General features: G+C 33.4%; 3 protein-coding genes across 5 annotated transcripts; 1 reads left to right on the top strand and 2 right to left on the bottom strand.

Moving 5' to 3' along the window:
- Nucleotides 1–3,187: 3,187 nt before the first annotated feature.
- On the bottom strand, nt 3,188–4,393 carry LOC104741774 (protein MODIFYING WALL LIGNIN-1-like). The gene is made up of 3 exons (XM_010462689.3): nt 4,050–4,393; nt 3,754–3,944; nt 3,188–3,596 (listed from the first exon to the last, which is right to left on the bottom strand). Exons 1-3 carry the CDS (start codon nt 4,173–4,175, stop codon nt 3,359–3,361), a joined length of 555 nt encoding a protein of 184 aa, XP_010460991.1. The 5' UTR covers nt 4,176–4,393; the 3' UTR covers nt 3,188–3,358.
- Nucleotides 4,394–5,005: 612 nt separating this feature from the next.
- LOC104741773 (amine oxidase [copper-containing] alpha 3, peroxisomal) lies at nt 5,006–17,502 on the bottom strand. Of its 3 annotated transcripts, none has more exons than XM_019236198.2 (5): nt 16,718–17,502; nt 7,021–7,405; nt 6,822–6,935; nt 5,771–6,318; nt 5,006–5,343 (listed from the first exon to the last, which is right to left on the bottom strand). In XM_019236198.2, the coding sequence occupies exons 1-5, from the start codon at nt 17,494–17,496 to the stop codon at nt 5,136–5,138; spliced, it is 2,034 nt and encodes a 677-aa protein (XP_019091743.1). In that variant the 5' UTR covers nt 17,497–17,502; the 3' UTR covers nt 5,006–5,135. The 3 variants fall into 3 exon arrangements, with proteins under 3 accessions (XP_019091743.1, XP_010460990.1, XP_087342683.1); XM_010462688.2 differs by lacking the exon at nt 16,718–17,502 and adding an exon at nt 13,968–14,787; XM_087486557.1 differs by lacking the exon at nt 16,718–17,502 and adding an exon at nt 9,215–9,580.
- Nucleotides 9,707–12,228, top strand: LOC147928272 (uncharacterized). The gene is made up of 8 exons (XM_087486558.1): nt 9,707–9,916; nt 9,986–10,075; nt 10,158–10,265; nt 10,346–10,597; nt 10,678–10,716; nt 10,805–11,104; nt 11,201–11,719; nt 11,797–12,228. Exons 1-8 carry the CDS (start codon nt 9,707–9,709, stop codon nt 12,070–12,072), a joined length of 1,794 nt encoding a protein of 597 aa, XP_087342684.1. The 3' UTR covers nt 12,073–12,228.
- Nucleotides 17,503–18,117: the final 615 nt, after the last annotated feature.

Raw genomic sequence — 18,117 nt, 5'->3', positions numbered from 1 at the left:
TTGAATATGTATGAGTAGTTTGCTTGTTAGGTTCAGAGTTTTTCACAGGGATTTTATGATTTATTAGATTTGTTTATTTAGGGTTCAATTATCTTCTATGATATTCATCTTAGGTTGTTCTTCATATTAATTCTTGATTGATCAGATAGAATTAATAACTTAGGAAAATAAATTGATATGAGAATATAATTGATTTTCCTGATAAAACCTTTTGATTAGCAAAATTACTTTTTGCAAAGAGATTTGAATTAGAGATTTTGTGAACTTATCTAAACTTGATTTTATTGCTGGTTTTTAACTTGAATTTTGCAAAGAGATTTGGATTTTTCGGGTTTTAAAACTTAGATAATATTTGCAGTGAGAACTGATTTATTTTACAATTGTGTTTAGAGTACAAGAACGGTGCTTAATTATTGAATCATGCTTGCTTAATTAATTGATCTGATTTTCTATGATTTCCTGAGAATTTCCATAGGCCTAACGTTTCGTCCATCTGAATTTTACATCTCTTTTATTTTCTGTTTATTCTTGCAATTTAATTAGAATATTTCTGTTTAGCATAATAAAAAATTATTAAATCTTCTGTGTGAATCTAGAGTCTTTGTGGATTCGATCCCTAAGTACTATAATTGATCTTCTAATTTGAGAGAGTAGCTCTAGGGTAAATTTAAGCATATCAATTATCATTATACTCCACCTCTCATTTTTATATATGAGTCTATTTTGTGAAACAAAGAAATTATCATATTATTTATTATAATTAAAAATAGTTTTATTTCCGGATATACCATAAGTTGAATTTTTAAAAACAAATAGAAATTGTTCAATCTATAACATATTCAAGCTTTAGTAATAATATTTTTTTAAAAATAATATCTATTGAATTAAAAATTTTACTAAGTAACGGGTCAAAATTTGAATATTTAAATTCAATTTCATATTTTTTGTTGAATTTTATAATTTTATATAATATAATAAACTTTAAATAATTTATTTTGAAATATTTTTAATATATTGAAACTTGATATAAAAGTAAGAAACTATAAACACTCTAAATTGATTTGTTATAGCAATGTCAATAATATGTCACTATAATATGAAACAATTTTAAGAAACCAAGTATATTAAAACAAAAAGTATAACAATGTATTAAATTACTCATAATATAATAACTTGCTTTTTAAAAACCAAATTTACAAAATTATGTCTTATAATGACATTCAAGTCATGATGTAGAATATACATTGTTGAAATAACTTCACATATATAACTTAATACAACATATTTTAAATATAAAATATACAAAATTTTATATAAAATAAAATTTAACTAGTGTTATAACACGGATTCTTATCTAAAATCATTAACAATATAAAACTTATAAAATAGGTTTCTTTTTCTCAAGCCATCATATTTTGCATATGATTTTATTGCATAATGTTTTATCCAAAAAAACATTTAAAAACAATCACATAAATTATATTTTATATAGAAATTACAATAGAAATAAAATGAATTTCAACTCGTGCTCTAGTGCGGATCTTAATCTAGTTCATTAATACTAATCCAACACCAATCTATGTATGTAAACACTAAAACTAGTTCATTCTTATCTTGTCTAGAAACTTTTTAATCAAAATCCAGCATTCAAATCAAGGTACGTACCTTGATCTTTTAGAAAGTTGAAAACTCTTTGATTTTGTTGCTTCAAGGAAGTCTTCCATTGGAACTTTTTTACCAAACAAAAAAAATTTCTTAACAAGATATTTAAGTAATATTTTATTAACAGGTTTAATTCCCAGAAAAAATGGTAAAAACTAAAAGAAAACCCATCAAAAAAAATTTATAAAAAAGCTTAGATAAATTTTTTTAGCATAAGAAGCCTATAAAAAAATTCTAAATATGCCCCCTATATTTTCATGCCGTAATCTTTGGCTTTACTAAATTTGTTTCATGGGCCGGACCTGTGGGCCGAGCCTGCTTCTAGTAACCGGGAGTCTATATATACAAACACTCATGTACATCGAAACGTCTACAGAATATGGTGCATTGATGGGATTAGCACAACGACATAAATGGAGTTATAATGCATACGTTTTTACCAGGATGGTGTACAAATGCTTTTACGAGCCATATTATATCATATACAAAACATACATATATGATCCATCCACCAAAATCTAGAGAAAATACATAACATAGACATTTTTTTTTTTTGTGAATAACATAACATAGACATTACAGAACTGTTTCTTTACTAGATCTAAATAGTTCCTTAGATGTTGGTGTTAGAGTTTTCATAGGTTGAATCTTAAATTTGAGTGAAGATGTCCCTAAAATTTCTGATTAACATCGCTCTCGTTGATGAAGACACTTATTGGTTATCTGTGTTTCTTTAAAGATTTGTGGATTTGTTGTGATCTAGTTGCATTGCTAGGTTGTTTATGGACCAAGAAACCAAAACTAACCAACCGTTGATATTTTTTCTACATTACGGAGATGGGTTTTTGAAATACTGGCCTAACGAAGTCGTTTCGTAAACACAAAGAGTGTGGTGTGGAGTGACGTCGTGTTTACGTTTAATAAGTTTTCTGAGAATTACTTAGATGATCAATCTCCATCAACTAGCAACACTATCACCATCGATCAACCTTGATCTCACTATCCTCGCCAAACACGTTTAGGCAGGCCTCAAAATTTGATAAAACGCTGTTTTTCTTTCTAAACGCTGATTCTCAACGCTACAGTAGCTGTAGTTTGATTATTATTTTAGATATAACAACATTTCCAAAAATATTATTGATCAAATAGCATGTGTGAATTTATAACGTAAAATACGGATTAGAATGTTAAATGCATATAATGGCGACCGTCTTTGATTATAAAATAACTCGTCTTCATATATTTAAATATTTCAAAATTTCTACATATTTAAAATACCCAAACAAGTTTAATTAATGTGTATATATTAATATCACTTCTTTTTTTCTCACACAGCCTCTTGTCTTTTTATAAAAGTAAAATTTTATCTTTTACTTTCTTTCCTTTAAGTAAAAATAATTTTTAATATTATATTTTTTTCTTTTTTGGCTCTAACTATTTAATAAAAATATTTAATCTAGAACAATTTATCATGGGGAATATTACACTACTCTAAACTATTTTGTTCTATGAGGAAATAAACTAATTTAACAAGAAGTGATCTCCCGTTGGAAGGGATTGATGAGAAAGTTTTGGAACTTCTAAGGTTACACAAAATAAAAACAAAAAATGAAATAGTATCTTTGAGTTTGTTTATCAATTAGATCAAGTTTCTTTGCTTTCTAATTAATTTTGAGAGGGATTAAAAAAAAAAATACTACACATTCTGGGTGTGACGTTTGTCTTGAGTCTCACCCGGTACTGATGGCTTGGCTTTAGACGCAAACGCTCCGAGAATAGCAACCAGCGTTGTAACGCACAAAACGCCAGACCCTGCGAACACTCCGTCTTTTACAAGGTAACACTCACGGTTTAGCCACCCTTTGCCGTATCTCTGCTCTCTGTTCATGCTTGCACCACCGCATATCAACGTAACCGCAACCGCAAAATTAACCCTGCAATTAATTCGTGTGTTATACAATTACGTAACTGCAAAATTTAATCAAGATTATGACACGAACGGCTACGAGAACTAGATCACTAAACTGCTAGGTATTTAAACATATTTGTTTCTTGTTGGTATAAACTATGATGTAATAAGCATCGTCTTACCAAGAAATCAACAGAAGAATTATACAAAGCGGTGTAGTTCCGGTTTTGACCGTTTTCAAGAAACCTCTACATACCACAACGTTTCCGACGATCTGAGCAACGGAAACACAGACCAAAGCAGCGATCCCAAACCCGAAAGCATGATTTTCGGGTAAATAACATGATTCTCCGTCCCATTTCAGATCTTTCCCCTTAAAAAAAACGTCAAACTTTTAGCAAATTTTTAAACCCGAAATCATGTTCTTAGAACACAAAAAGGATGACTTAAGCAACAAGTCATTTGAGAATTCATTTACCTTAGCCTTCTGAAACTCAGCCGAAAGGCACAGGACGAACGCGGCAAGACCAAAGAGAAAGATGAACATGAAAAAGAAAAAAAAATTGGGTCGCCCATTCCGGGTATGTTGTTCTTGAACCTCCATTGATTTGTCCTTACATCACAGAGAGAAGAGGAGATTACTTGAGACTTACTCCACTATGACAGAGAATAACTATTTGTGTTTGCTGACGTATACATGTTTGTAAAGAGTGGATTTGTTCTTTGTTGTTATGGTTGGGTTGTTGGGTTCTTTGCTTTGCTTTTGTGTTAATTAATAAACTTTTTTTTTTTCGTGTGTGAATCTTAAGACTTAAGAGGGTGAAAAGAAGAAGAAACTTTTGTGTTAACTATTTATGATTATCAACAAATCATTTAACATCATATTAATCTGGGTCTGCGAGTGAACATATGAAATTGTTGCATAATGGGTGCTTTTGATTATTTTTATTTAAAATAATGATTATTTATATATTTTCACCGTATGATGTCGTATTCTCAAAATAATGAATGGATATTTTACTGTAGTTAATACTTTATACACTACGTAACGAATTTTTTTTTTGTCTAATAAGAACAATTGTAGTAATAGAAATTTTTTTGAGTGGAGAATGGAAACATAAGAATGAACAAATATTGAAGATAACAATAGGGATTCAAGTTTTAAAATCAAGAATTTCTATAGACCAAAAAATCCATAGATGTTAAAATTCTGGAAATTTGTGAGGGGAAAAGTGTTAGATACGTTTCGTAATTTTATTTTGTTTTCTACTAGATTCTCGTATAGTACTGTGCAACATACATGCCTATATGGTTGCAACAAAGTGAGATTCTATTTTACGAACTTCTACAGTTAAAACGTACCCAACTTCTCGTAATACCAGTTTTTTTTTCGGTTACCAATTAAATTTAAAACTTTGATATAGAGAAGATTAGTTGGTCAACAAAGACACGATAATTTTATACGACCAAGATATTTGAAACCACGTTATTATTTCTCGAATCGTTAAACAGTCCATCATCAGGTGGAACAAATTCATCATCAGTGATATGATTAAGTTGTTTTTTAATCGTCTTTAGGAATGCACTTTCGAGCGGTGGTGAGCTTCACGGGTTTGGTCTTGAGGACAGGGTTTCGCTCGAAGAAGTTGGTCGGTCGGAGCTCAAAGCCACCAGATAACGTAGGCATCGTTGGGTAATCTTCCTGGCTAGGAACATGGTGGAAACCGATGGTGTACCACATCACTAGATCTTTATTCTCTATTTTCCTATTCCTGTCATATTCATTCAAATACATAATTTTAGTCTCTCCCGATCTAGAAAACTTATATACATTTTCTCTTTTGACAAAAAAAAAACATTTTCTCTTAAACACAAAACATTACAAAAACCTTACATAGGTATAATCTTTGTCATCAAATTATATATATTTTAGCCAAAAATATATCATAATTATATTGTCCAATACTCCAAAGTCATCTCGGCACAAAAAAATAATTTACTAAGGTATTTTTTTACTATTGTTTAAATACTTTATGAATTGTTGTAAACACGAAACTTCAATATTTTTTTTATCAGCTCATGTTTTAGGTAACTTCAGAATATATTTGTTAACTTAAAAGGTTGATTAAATAAAATTTCAAAATTAAATTTGATAATACGTTAGGTATTAAAATTTGATGATAGGAAGATGTCAATTACCTTTCAGACCACACGGCTAACGTATCGTCACCTTGGCTCCTGTCAGCGTACAAACCACCTGCCCAAACCTCCGACCTGTTATATGGCGTGATCCACACGTTATAGTTGGTGAATGCAGCCCGAATCTGTGGGTAATCATCTTGAGCCAAAAGAGGGCCTGCAGCGGATCCATGAAGTAAACGGTATCCAACCTCATTACCATGCTTCGTTTTCCGGTTAGGGTTAACCACCACCAGCTCTTCCGCTTTCAACCCTAGTTTCACCCGAGCCTCTGCCTCGGTCTTGGCCGTCTTTGGCCTCGATGTCCAATAGCTTCTCCTTGGTGTGTTAACAGATTCTGGAGCCCTCTTGGTCACAAGCTCGTTACGGACAAAGGAATTGTCCGAACCATCAATGTCAAGATCAAGACGGAATATCACGAAATGGTCGTGGTTAACACCGACGGTGTTGTCAGCGACAATTGTCCCGTGTATGTCCTCTCCTTTTTTTATTTCTGATGTGTGAATATATTCTACCGGTTTAATTTCTAGAACACCGGTTAAGCCAACCTGTTGGTATATATACAAATTAGAATTAGCCAATCAGGGTTGAACATATTGATTGAACCAACTTACTGAAACAGAACTTAGCTTTGTATCAATCGCTGTTTTATTTTCTTCACATCTAGAAAGAAACAGAGCCCAATCGAGTATGTACCAATATTTAGTTGACATGTACTGATGTACATAAAACAGAATTTGATATCATCAAATTATAAATTCATACTCGTATTATATTTTTTTCTATGCAAACAAGACTAAACTAAACCAACTGAAAATTATCATACCGTATGAGCCCACAAAAAGAAAACATGAATCATGAAAATCAAACCTAATGATTCAATTACGATTTGATTTGATGTCATTGTTCCTTTTTCTAAATCTGCTCTTTTTGGCATCGTTGTTCAATTATGATTCACGTGATTCATGTTGGTGTCATTTCAAATTAATAAAGGAAAGGTACACTATACATATTATAGATTATAGATAAAGTTAAGAAGAGACTGTTTTACCCCCATTTTGATGGAACCACTAGGCTTGAACTCATAATCAACTATGTAGTCATAGTTTCCCACGGTGGTCACAATCCGGGCTACAAGACTTACGTCCGGTCTAACCTCCGTAATCTGCATCATCATATTATAAACAAATATAAATCATGTATTTTATTATATCATATAAATAATTTTTGATAACATTAACACAGCTTACTTCTAAGTTTGGGATTTCAGCTTCCGTATGTCGCCACATGATATCTCCAGCATATTTTTCGAAAATACATATAGCATTTGGGATTTTTGCGGGGGTTCCATCTTGACCTGCAAAAATCCCGTCCATAAAAACTGCACCAGCTGGACAATCAGTGTATGGCTCAAGAGACACGGCACATTGACCACAGCCGAAATCGCCACAGTCAAGATAAGTAATGAAATACCAATCATCAGTTGGATCCATGTAAGGTATGAACATCTCCGACAAATGACCTTTGTATAGGACTTGCCGATATTTGTTTACGTCCATGTCGAAAATGGAAGCTAGGGAGATAACGATACCAGCTCGAACGTCGAAGGATAAGTGAAATTCCCAATTTGCCCATCTAGGCATCATCATATTCATATGTATGAAATTAGTAAGCGGGATAAATATACAGGTATCATCAATTTGCATGCATGTTCATCCTCATATGCATATGTATGAAATTAGTATGTGGGATACAAAAGGTATCATCAGTATGCATGCAATCTTTCTTTCATAATGTTTACATGAACGCCTAATTTGAACAAAGGATTTCAAAGATAAGCACTACAACAAATATGTACATTGATAGCAGACGGATATAGCTCATTTTCCGTCACTGCTATGAAAGATGAGATTTTTTTTCGCTTACTTTTTAATAGCATCTTATTAACGCTATGATAGGAAAATTATGTAGCGGGAAACAAAAGTGACTTTTGTCCGCCAATACTTAGTGAAATTATTCACTTAATCGCCAAATAAAAAAAAAACCCAAAAACTCGACACACTCTCTCTCTCTCTCTCGTTACAACCTAAGCTCAACCTAAGAAGATTTCTTCTTCTAAATTCTCTGTGTGTGCTCAAATTCTTCTAAATTTCTTATCAATTCTTCAGTTTTATCGCCGTTTGTGAAAAGCCCCAATTTCGCCGTTTGTGAAAAGCCCCAATTTCGCCCTAAATCTCCATATCCATCGCAATTGATAGCTCGAATCCATTTTTGAGGCATGTCTTTCTTCTTCCTCCTAATTTCGTTATTTGTTTCGATTATTTGTGATTTCAAACAGCTTTTGATTTCGATAAGGGTCAGATTTAGTTATCTGTTTTGTTAGGGTTCGATTTATCTAGATTTATTTCGTTATCTGTTTTTTAGGGTTCGATTATTTACAGATTTTGAGAATGTGGAGTTTCGAATCCATCTGTTTTGTTAGGGTTCGATTATTTACAGATTTGACTCAAAAATAGCTTTTGGATTTGAGTATTTGCGCCTTCATAAACTGAACGATTTTTTTTTTTTCCCAAGTGTTGGTGATTGAAATGTTGGGGAACTGAAGCTTCTCATTTCTCTGTACTCACACAACAGGTTAGTATCACTCAACCAATAGTTAAACATTATTATTACACACGAATATTGGTGATTGCTATGTTTTGTCCTTTGAGTCTGATTCGTATAAATAGTGATTAGATTAGTGAGATTTTACACAGTTAGATATTGGTTTAAGAGCATCTGTATGTGTCTGAAGTAGTGCAGTATTGTCTGAATTGTTGCTTAATGTGAGCTTTGTATAATATGTATCTCTATTTTATCTATAAAGGTTAAAATTTATATTATAACATATAATGTTGGACAAGGCATGGGTGCATCTATGCAGGTAAGGAATTATATTTCATAATTAGGTTTTATTTTGGGTTTGGATACTTTAAGATGTTCTTTTAGTTATGATTTTTTTCTTTAATTATCCATTGAAGAGCTGATCCTGGTTATAAAAGTGGAGCTTGGAAATTTGTAAGGGATGTGTCTGCGGCTTTAGGTGACATAGAAATGATAATATGTCCTTGTAAAGACTGTCGTAATGTAGTACGACAGTTAAACAGTGTTGTGGTTGAGCATCTTGTAATAAGAGGGATGGATGAGGCATACAAGGTGCATAGTGATTGGTATCATCATGGAGATGTGAAGTCAGTAGATGAATTTCAAAGTAAACCAACTCAGTGGAATGAGGAAGTTTTTATGATGTATTCTATTATATAAGTTCTACGTGATTAAGTTTCTGTTCTAAGTGATTAATTTTCTGTTTACGCAGGTGAATTAAAATGGGTGGAACTAAAAAGAAGGTTGGAGGGAAGAAGGGTGGAGGAAAAAGAAAGAGAAAGTCTAAGGATGATGACGAACCTGAGTTTATTTGTACTGTGGAGGCCCAACCTGTAGCAACAGAACAGCATGTGGAGGCCCAACCTGTAGCAACAGAACAGCATGTGGAGGAAGAGGAGCATCATTCCGAAGAACCACAAACTCAACAGCAACCAGAAGAACCAGTAGGAGAGTTTGTGTTGTCTGAAGAACATGAGCAGCCTGCTACGCGTAAAAGAAAACGAGGACCAACAAAGATGAAAAACCTAGCCAAGGATCCATCTGTTAGAGTGAAAGTTGATTACAATGTACTTGGAGTAGCGGTTGGTCCAGGGTCAGTCAAGTTGGCATCATATGTAGGGACATTGATGCGAGAACACATCCCTATCAACATACCTAACTGGAAGAAAGTGAGTCCAGATCTTAAAACACTTCTCTGGAGATCTGTTCAGGTAACAAGAATTTTTTTTTGTTTTTAAAAAGTCTCTCAATTGAACATGTTTACTTTTATAGTTATGGTGTGAGTGTAAGTGAATGCAGGCAAGGTTTGAGCTTGATGAAGATTGGCAAAGGATATCTGTGATTCACCAGATGGGACATTTGTGGCGATCACACAAGTCTGTCACGGTGAAGGCTATAAATTTGGCTGCAAATAACCAAGAGAGGATGAATTTGAGACCACCAAATATTGGTCCTGTTGATTGGCAAAAATTTGTCAAACTCAAAACTAGTGCTGCATTTAAGGTAATTACTTGTGATTATAATTGTTTAGTAGTTGATTGGTGATTAGTAATTAACATGTTTCATTATTAGGCCGTGAGTGAGAAATATAAAGCAAAAAGAAAGAATCAGATACCTCACACCACTAGTCGTAAAGGGATCAGCAGACTAACAGAAGAAATGGCAAGCATATATACTACAACTATGTTGTTTATTATTATACATAGTGCTTGTACTGTTACTGAAATTTTGTTTTCTGGAACAGAAAGCTGAAAGTGAAGATCCTTCCAGCGTGACAAGACTAGATGTTTGGATCAAGTCTCGCACCAAAAAGGATGGTACACCAGTAGATACGAATGCAGCTGATTTGATTGTAAGTCTGAATAGAGTTGTACACCAGTAAATAGTGTGTTATCGACTAGTAAAACCTGAAACTGTCTTTATGTTTTTCAGCAAAAAGCAGCTGAAATTGGTGGAAGTGATGCTCCAGCATTTTTAACAAATCCAGATGAAGATCACCTCGCCAAGCTTTTAGGACCTGACAATTCTGGTAGGCTGAGGGCAATGGGTAGAGGCATGAGTAAGACCAAATTAGCTTGTTTACAAATGCAGAGCAAGTGTATGGCTGAAATGGAAGAGCGGCAAGTAAAATTAGTAAAACAGGTCAATGCCTTGGAAAGTGAACTTGGCAGAATCAAGAATCAGGTTAGATACTTAAGAGTTCTCTACTATTCATCAGCCAGTTAGAGTAATATAAATTGATGTTATTTTTGTTTATGTTACAGAGACCAGAAGCTGAAATGGATGAAAACTCAGCTGCAAGAGTAACATATTCTTACTTCTTTTCATATCAGCTAAGTGATTCTTCTTAGTGTCGTTTATGATTCTTAGTTGCTCATGAAATTGTTGCAGAGTGTAAACAAAAGAGCACATCCTAAGTGTGTGTTTGTTGATTGGTCTGACATTGATGAAAATGTTGGTGAGGGTCGGATTCTTTCTTCTGATCCGGATGACATAGTGAATGACTGTCGTCTTGGCCCTTATGATCTCAAAGTGTTAGTTGAAGCTGCATATAAACCAGATGCATTTCTATGGAGACCTGCACAAAAGATCTTTCATATGAAAGAAGCTGTTGGACATATAATCGCATGGCCAACTGATAAGTGTAGACTGGTAGACAACAACATCCAAATGGAAGACATTGCCCCTATGGTATTTATAATTTCTAGCAATGTGTTAGCAATGTATTACCCCTGTCTATAATGCTAATTAATTATATTGGATTTGTTTACTGATTGTGTTTAACAGGGTATACAAGGAAACAAATGTAAACTATTGGATTTGTCTAAGGGTGACGTCATTGTTGCTGAGGGGCGTTGGGAGACACAAGAACCAAGTGCGTTGGTTAACGGAATTCCTCTTGGACCAAAAGCAGTTAAAGTATTTGTGGATTCAGTAAAGCAGCCTGATACATCACTATGGAGACCTACAGCTGAAATGTCATTTCTTGAGGACTGTTTGATGGCTTACGTATCTTGGCCCCTGAGTAAGGTTGATTTTGAAAATCCCTCAACTCCAACTGGTCAGAATGCTACATCACATGCTTCTTTGTCTGCATCAAAGGCCAAGTCTGCAGCCACAGCTTCTAAGTCTGCTACAGAGTCCAAAACTTCAGCAACAGCTTCAAAGGCTGCATCGCAGGCCAAATCTGCATCTATGTCTTCTAAGTCTGCATCTGGTTCTGAGTCTCCTGTTGATGATGCAACGGGTCCAATATCACCAATAAAGAATACTTTACCATCACAGTCTCCTCTCAGGAAGTCTCCAGTAAGTGTTTTCATATGTTATGAAGTTGTTTTTGTTAATTATATGATGACTGATGGTTTATATTGTAAACATGGCAGCGCATTAATAAAGTTATTTCCAAGGAGAATAAGAAGTGCAAGTTGATGGATTTAACTGAAAAGAATAGGGTTGTGGCTGAAGGACGATGGGGAACAAATGATCCAGAACATAAGGTTCACTTTACTCGCTTGGGTTCTAATGCAGTTAAAGTGTGGATAGATGTTGTGAAGGTGAAAAATGTAAAAGTTTGGAGGCCATCCGATGAAATAGAGATTATTGAAGATGCACTTAGCTCCTGCATTGCTTGGCCAGAGAACAAGGTCATTATGTCTTAAACTGATGGTTTTATTGTGTAATGTTAAGTACTTGAGATTGCTTGTTTATTTTGGATGTTCTTGAGACTTTGATGGTAAACTGATGTTCTTGAGACTTTTGTTATGTATTTTGGATCTGAGACGTTTATTAATCAGATTTTATGAGATTTTATAAAACAGGTTATGTGTGCTATAATCACATATCAGAAAATGCTATAAAAGTACAGGTAAACGTTATGATAAAAGAATATACCATAGCACAGTAAACAAGATAAAACAGCATTTCGCAACAGCTATATTAGATATGTATAACATAGCACGAAAAATTAAATATTGTATAAATTTTTGCAAAATTATAATCTTGATAATACAGCAGTTTATTAGAGCTATGCTATAAAACTATAACATAGCACGAAAAAACAAATGTTGTATAAATTTTTTCAAAATTATGATCTTGATAATATAGCAATTTCTTAAAGCTATGTTATATTTTTATAACATAGCATACATAATAAGTGCTATTGTATATGGGGTACATATAATAACAGTGCCCTAAAACAGCGCTCATGAAAACGCTATCAAAGACCTATGATAGCGTTTTTCTCTGGTTAACAATGTGCATATTTGTTGTAGTGAAGACTCCGATAAATCTATTTCACATACACATCATAGACTGAAATAATGTCTTCACCTTTAATTAGTTTTAGTAAAAAAAAAGGAATGAGAAGAAAGTATTAAGAAATTCATTATGGAATTAATGAATGGAAAAGAAAACAAGAATATGATGCCAAATGATATCATCAACAAGTCATACCCCGTTGGTCCGAACCACACATAAAAGGAAATAATGGAGTTCTTATAAATTTCCAAATAAAAAAGATTTGAACAATCTTCTTGTGCATGGGTCCTCCGCACAGACTTTCAAGTATAACTATTTGTTCTTTACAATGAATGCCCATGTTTAAAATGGTTACAGTGGAGATAGTGAAAGCTAGCAAAAGTTTTCATTTTTTTTAATTGAAAATTTGTACTCTAATGGTTATCATGAAGCATGGATGGAAAAAGCTAGCATACACAACGAGAAAACTAATCGATATTTCTTTATCTCAGAAAAAAAGAAGTCTAGTCGATAATTTAAACTAACAACAACAATTAATTAACTGGAATATTTGCTGGTTTGAGCTGATCTTGTATTATATTGTTTAAAAAAAAGAAAAAAAAAATTAACTGGACTGTTAATTACTGGTGAAGCAATATTGATGAATTTCTTTTCATTAAAAACCTAATTAAAAATATTCTATTCGAATTAGGAAAAATATCCAAAATCTAAGCAAGAACAAAAAAATTTAGATACGATTTGATTCAAACGTTTTTATTGAACTAACCTAAAAAATGACAGACCGAAATATTCAAAACTAATTCACAATATTCATATAAATCCTGGTTTCACAGCCAGAAAGATGTATAGTAATGTATTTTATGATCTAGCCATCTAGGCATCTATATCAAGCTTGGCTCTGGTTTTGAATATAGTTTTTCAAATCAATATGTATAAAGTATATCAAATACAATGTGCCCTGTTATCGTAAAAGAAAAAAGAAAACAAAAATGAGAGAATTGTAGCGAAAAGGTAAAATAAAAATAAAAAGCTATACCGACACACTTTAAAATTTTAATTAGCAAAAATTTGATCTTTGGGGAAAAAAAAAAGGAGAAAGACCCATAATTTTCAATCATTTTACCTCAGCGACAAACTTTTAAAATTTAAATTTCCACATATAACAATTTTTGTCTGCAAAATCTGACCTATCAGTATAGTATGGAGCCAAAAAAATGAGAGAGGGAGAGACAGACCCAGAGACCCATAGCCATGAATTATTAATCGTGTTTTATTTGGGAATAAGCTGTTATTATACCTCACGATGTGTCCATCGACTTTGAACCCTGGACCATCCGGCTGCAAAAGGACGGCGTTTCGAAGCGTTGGACCAAACGGAGGGTTAAGCTTTGAGATACGGTACTCCGTTTCGTTAGCCTTCGGCATAGTAACTGTTAACCTATCTTTAAACTCCGCTACCTTCATCTTGTCAAGATTAACGATTATCGTCATTCCTTCTATAGGTTTTAGATACATATTAACGGTGCCGTCAAGATAAAACGGCATCAGTCTAATAACTCTCTCCGTCTCGGCCTTAGTCTCACCGTACCATCCAATCGTTGACGTGGTGAACACGATCTCCGAAACGTTCAAGCCTCGTCTCGCAACCGAGTCAAGAAACGACTTGAACTTGACAACGACTTCGGAGGATGCTTCTTGCTCGTCGTTTGAGAGCGTAGGGTAACCATTTCCTACGTGGATCTTGTCAGAGACGATGGCTCGAGAGGAAAAGTCGACGACTATCTCTCGCGTCTTGCCGTTGTCTCGAGCGATGACGAACGCTTGTCGTGGCGGTGGTTTGATGGTGTGGTTCCGTGATGAGTACCAAGACAAGACTAGAGACTTGTCGGGTTCGTTGAGACCAACGTGTTGGAAAGTGAACTTGTGGTTAGGACCAACGGGGTACGACTTGTTGATGATGGTCCGGACGAGTTTGAGTTCCGTCTCGGTTAAGGGATCAAATGGGTGACGCGGTGGAGTAAAGGCTGAGGATGAGATTACGAGAACGATAGAGAAAAAAATGAGAATGGTGAAGTAAAGTGGAGCCATATTGTTCTTTGACTTGATGTGTTTTTGTTTGATTTGATGGACTTGGTTAATGTTTCAACTTATAGGCAAAAATACTTTCGTGATGATATTAAATTAATATTAGATTAGATTAGCATATTGCGTATATGTGGGTTTATAATTAAAGAATTTATAACTATGTAAAAGAAAGCAAAAACAAGAGAGTAAAAAAACGTTGACGAAATTAAAAAAAAAAGAGAGTAGAAAACAAAATTAGACTTGTGGAAAATAATAATCTGGACTTAATTATTCTGACTGTCTTATCTATTAATTAATTTTCAATTACAATACTGTAGGTTCTTTATATATTTCCAAATATTTATAGTTTTTTTTTATTCCTCTTTAAATGAAATTACATTGAATGTATTTAAACCTACAAATTTATATTGAATGGTCCAACAATTTTGTACTAAATTATTCATCCATTAAAATCTTTGTGATACACTGATACATGTTTTCACAAATTTAGTAGATTTTATTGTAATTGTATGTACATACAGTATGTTAAATAATCGAACCAACCATAAATGTAAAGGTTTAGATTTGAAATCTCAAAATATGCTTTGAAATATTCACTTAAAAATAATGATATTTTTGTTTAAGGATTGAGTTAGTTATAAAGAAAGAATTAAAGTTTAAAATTCAGTGTGTGTTTGTTTTTTTTTTAATAAAAATAACCAATAATCACTAAAAGTTAACATATTGTAATTAATGTCACATATGACTTATATTTACATAAAACATCCATAAAATTTTAACTACAAACTTACAATTTTGTTTTTATGATGCTGGAACTGGGTTTAGGATTCTTTTATGTATATAGGTGTATAGGACTGAGGATAACACAAACGAAAGACCAAACCATAATTATATACTTCACAACCATATAAAACCAACGTCGAACGACATGTGAAACTCCCAATTTGCCCATCTATTTCACAACCATATAAAACGAACTGATAATCAAATGTTAATTAAGTTTTCATTTTCAAATTTTCTGGAAAGCGCATATTCTTTCCACAATTTCTTATTTACTATAATTCTCTCTCACATACCAAAAATAGAGAAATTAAATATTCAATGACAGTATATCAAATAATTGTGTTTTTCTTAATAATCATCTACTATTGCCATTCAAATTCAAATTTATTTAAAGAATATTCAATGTGTGATTATCACACAGTTAATCTGTATATATAAGCCACTAAAATTATATCTTAAAATAGTTTGAAAACGTACGAAAAAATGTTTGATTTAGGACATTTTCATCGGGAGGGTCTTTCTATCAGTGTCAAAAAAATAATAATAAAAAAAATTAAAAGAAGGAGAGAAAATTAAATCTTGAGATAAAGTGTCTTTGCGTCGACATTCAGAGACACAGATGAGTGAAAAACTGACAGCTGTTTTGTTTTTATTGGTACTAGATAATAAATTTAATTAAATAATAAAAATAATATATATATATATATTAAAAAAAGAATTCTGAGACACTCAAAACCAAGATAACGGATAATAATGCTCTTAGAGAAAACTTTTTCTCACGAGTATATATAAATATGTATATTTTCTAATATGTACTATAAGTTACTTATTTTGTTTTAAACGCTGTCCATAAATCTAATCATCTAAGTAAAGTAATCTGTGTTCGTAGCTTTACCACTAACATGAAAACGATGTTGGCTTAAGAGTTTGGAGTTCTTATATTTTCTCAGTTGATTGGCTGATTTAAGAGAAAAAAATTATAAGAGTTTACCGACTTTTAATAATTAAGTTATAAATATCTCTCGTAGATGTAAGTGAGAACAACAACTTAGAAAATTTTGGGAGAAAAAGGCTAAAAATATGCTATTATTCACGCTGAATAGTAATTGTTTGCAAAATCTTATCTATAATTGTGCGTGCGGCCAAAGAGACAGAAAGAGAGAGATCCTAGTATAGTACCTCACGATGTGACCTTCAATCTTGAACCCTGGACCGCTGGGCTGAAAAAGGACAGCGTTTTGAAGCGCCGGGCCAAACGGCGGCTTGAGCTTTGAGAAACGGAACTCCGTCCCGTTAGCCTTCGGCAGAGGACTCGTGAATCTGTCCTTAAACTTCGTTACCATCATTTTGTCAAGGTTTACTATTATTGTCATTCCTTCAATAGGCCTAAGATACGTATTCACCGACCCATTAAGGTAAAAAGGTATCGTTTTTATAAGCCTCTTCGTCTTCGTCTCACCGAACCATCCCATTGTTGAGGAGGTGACCACAACCTCTGACAATTTCAAGCCACGTCTCCTGATAGAGTCACGGAACGGCTTGAACTTGTGAACAAGTGCGGTGGCTGCTTCTTGCTCGTCAATAGTGAGCGTAGGGTTACCCTTCCCTACGTGGATTTTGTCCGAGATGATGACTCGAGAGGAAAAGTCAACAACGATTTCTCGGGTCTTTCCGTTATCTCGGACGATAACGAATGCCTGACGTGGCGGTGGTTTGACGTTTAGGTCCGGTGATGAATGCCACGATAGGACTAGGGACTTGTCAGGTTCATTGAGACCCACGTATTGGAAAGTGAAGTTGTATTTCGGACCGACTGGGTACGTTTTCTTGATGACGTTACGGACGAGTTTTAGTTCAGTCCTAGTCAAGGCATCAAAGGGGTGAGGCGGTCGGATGCTTGAGGAGGAGATTGCGAAAATAGAAGAAAAGATTAAGATGATGAAGTGAAGTCGAGCCATTGCTTTGTGATTTTGATAGACATGGGTTAAGTGTACTTATATAGCCACCAATTTTATTTATTTATTTATTTATTTCATTTAAAACACATGTTAATTAGGGTTTTGTTGAGACAGTATATGAATGATCGATCCTAACTTACAAAGTCTTATTAATTTCGACCAAAACTAAACAATTGAAGAATGAATAAGTCCTCAAGCTTCAAAGACAAAAGAGAACAGAACAAAGCATTCCAGTGAACTCATCAACTAAATACCAATTCGAGCTAAAACCAAGTCAATAGAATCTGAATTCCGTAGATCAACTAAAGAGTAATTCCCAATTTTATTTATTTATTTATTTATTTTTCATTTAAAACACATGTTAATTAGGGTTTTGTTGCCCTAAACATAGAAGTTCTTTCACAAAATATGTGAGTACTATACATAAGTATATTTTTTTTTCTTTTTTTTTTAAAATAGTAACTAACCATTTTGACCTTATGTCCATCGATCTTGAACCCTAGGGTTAGAACAAATGGAGTTATTGAAATGCATATGCTTTTACCAGGATGGTGTACAAATGCTTTTACGAGTCATATTATATCATGCATACACAAAACATACAATACATATATGATCCAT

This window comes from Camelina sativa, chromosome 14, assembly GCF_030686135.1.
Source record: "Camelina sativa cultivar CO46 ecotype springtype chromosome 14, ASM3068613v1".
NCBI classification, from domain to species: Eukaryota; Viridiplantae; Streptophyta; class Magnoliopsida; order Brassicales; family Brassicaceae; genus Camelina; species Camelina sativa.
The sequence above is the reverse complement of the archived record's forward strand: the minus strand, read 5'-3'. Positions and strand labels throughout refer to the sequence as shown.

Coding starts and splice junctions, on each gene's coding strand:
- LOC104741774 (XM_010462689.3), bottom strand. CDS start 4,175: ATGGAGGTTCAAGAACAACATACCCGGAATGGGCGACCCAATTTTTTT. Junction 3,945..4,049: donor CTGAGTTTCAGAAGGCTAAG/GTAAATGAATTC, acceptor GTTTTTTTTAAG/GGGAAAGATCTGAAATGGGA. Junction 3,597..3,753: donor ATTCTTCTGTTGATTTCTTG/GTAAGACGATGC, acceptor AATTAATTGCAG/GGTTAATTTTGCGGTTGCGG.
- LOC147928272 (XM_087486558.1), top strand. CDS start 9,707: ATGCAGGCAAGGTTTGAGCTTGATGAAGATTGGCAAAGGATATCTGTG. Junction 10,076..10,157: donor GCAGACTAACAGAAGAAATG/GCAAGCATATAT, acceptor TTTCTGGAACAG/AAAGCTGAAAGTGAAGATCC. Junction 11,105..11,200: donor TGGAAGACATTGCCCCTATG/GTATTTATAATT, acceptor TGTGTTTAACAG/GGTATACAAGGAAACAAATG.
- LOC104741773 (XM_010462688.2), bottom strand. CDS start 14,758: ATGGCTCCACTTTACTTCACCATTCTCATTTTTTTCTCTATCGTTCTC. Junction 6,319..6,821: donor GTGGTTCCATCAAAATGGGG/GTAAAACAGTCT, acceptor ATATACCAACAG/GTTGGCTTAACCGGTGTTCT. Junction 5,344..5,770: donor TTAGCCGTGTGGTCTGAAAG/GTAATTGACATC, acceptor TGAATATGACAG/GAATAGGAAAATAGAGAATA.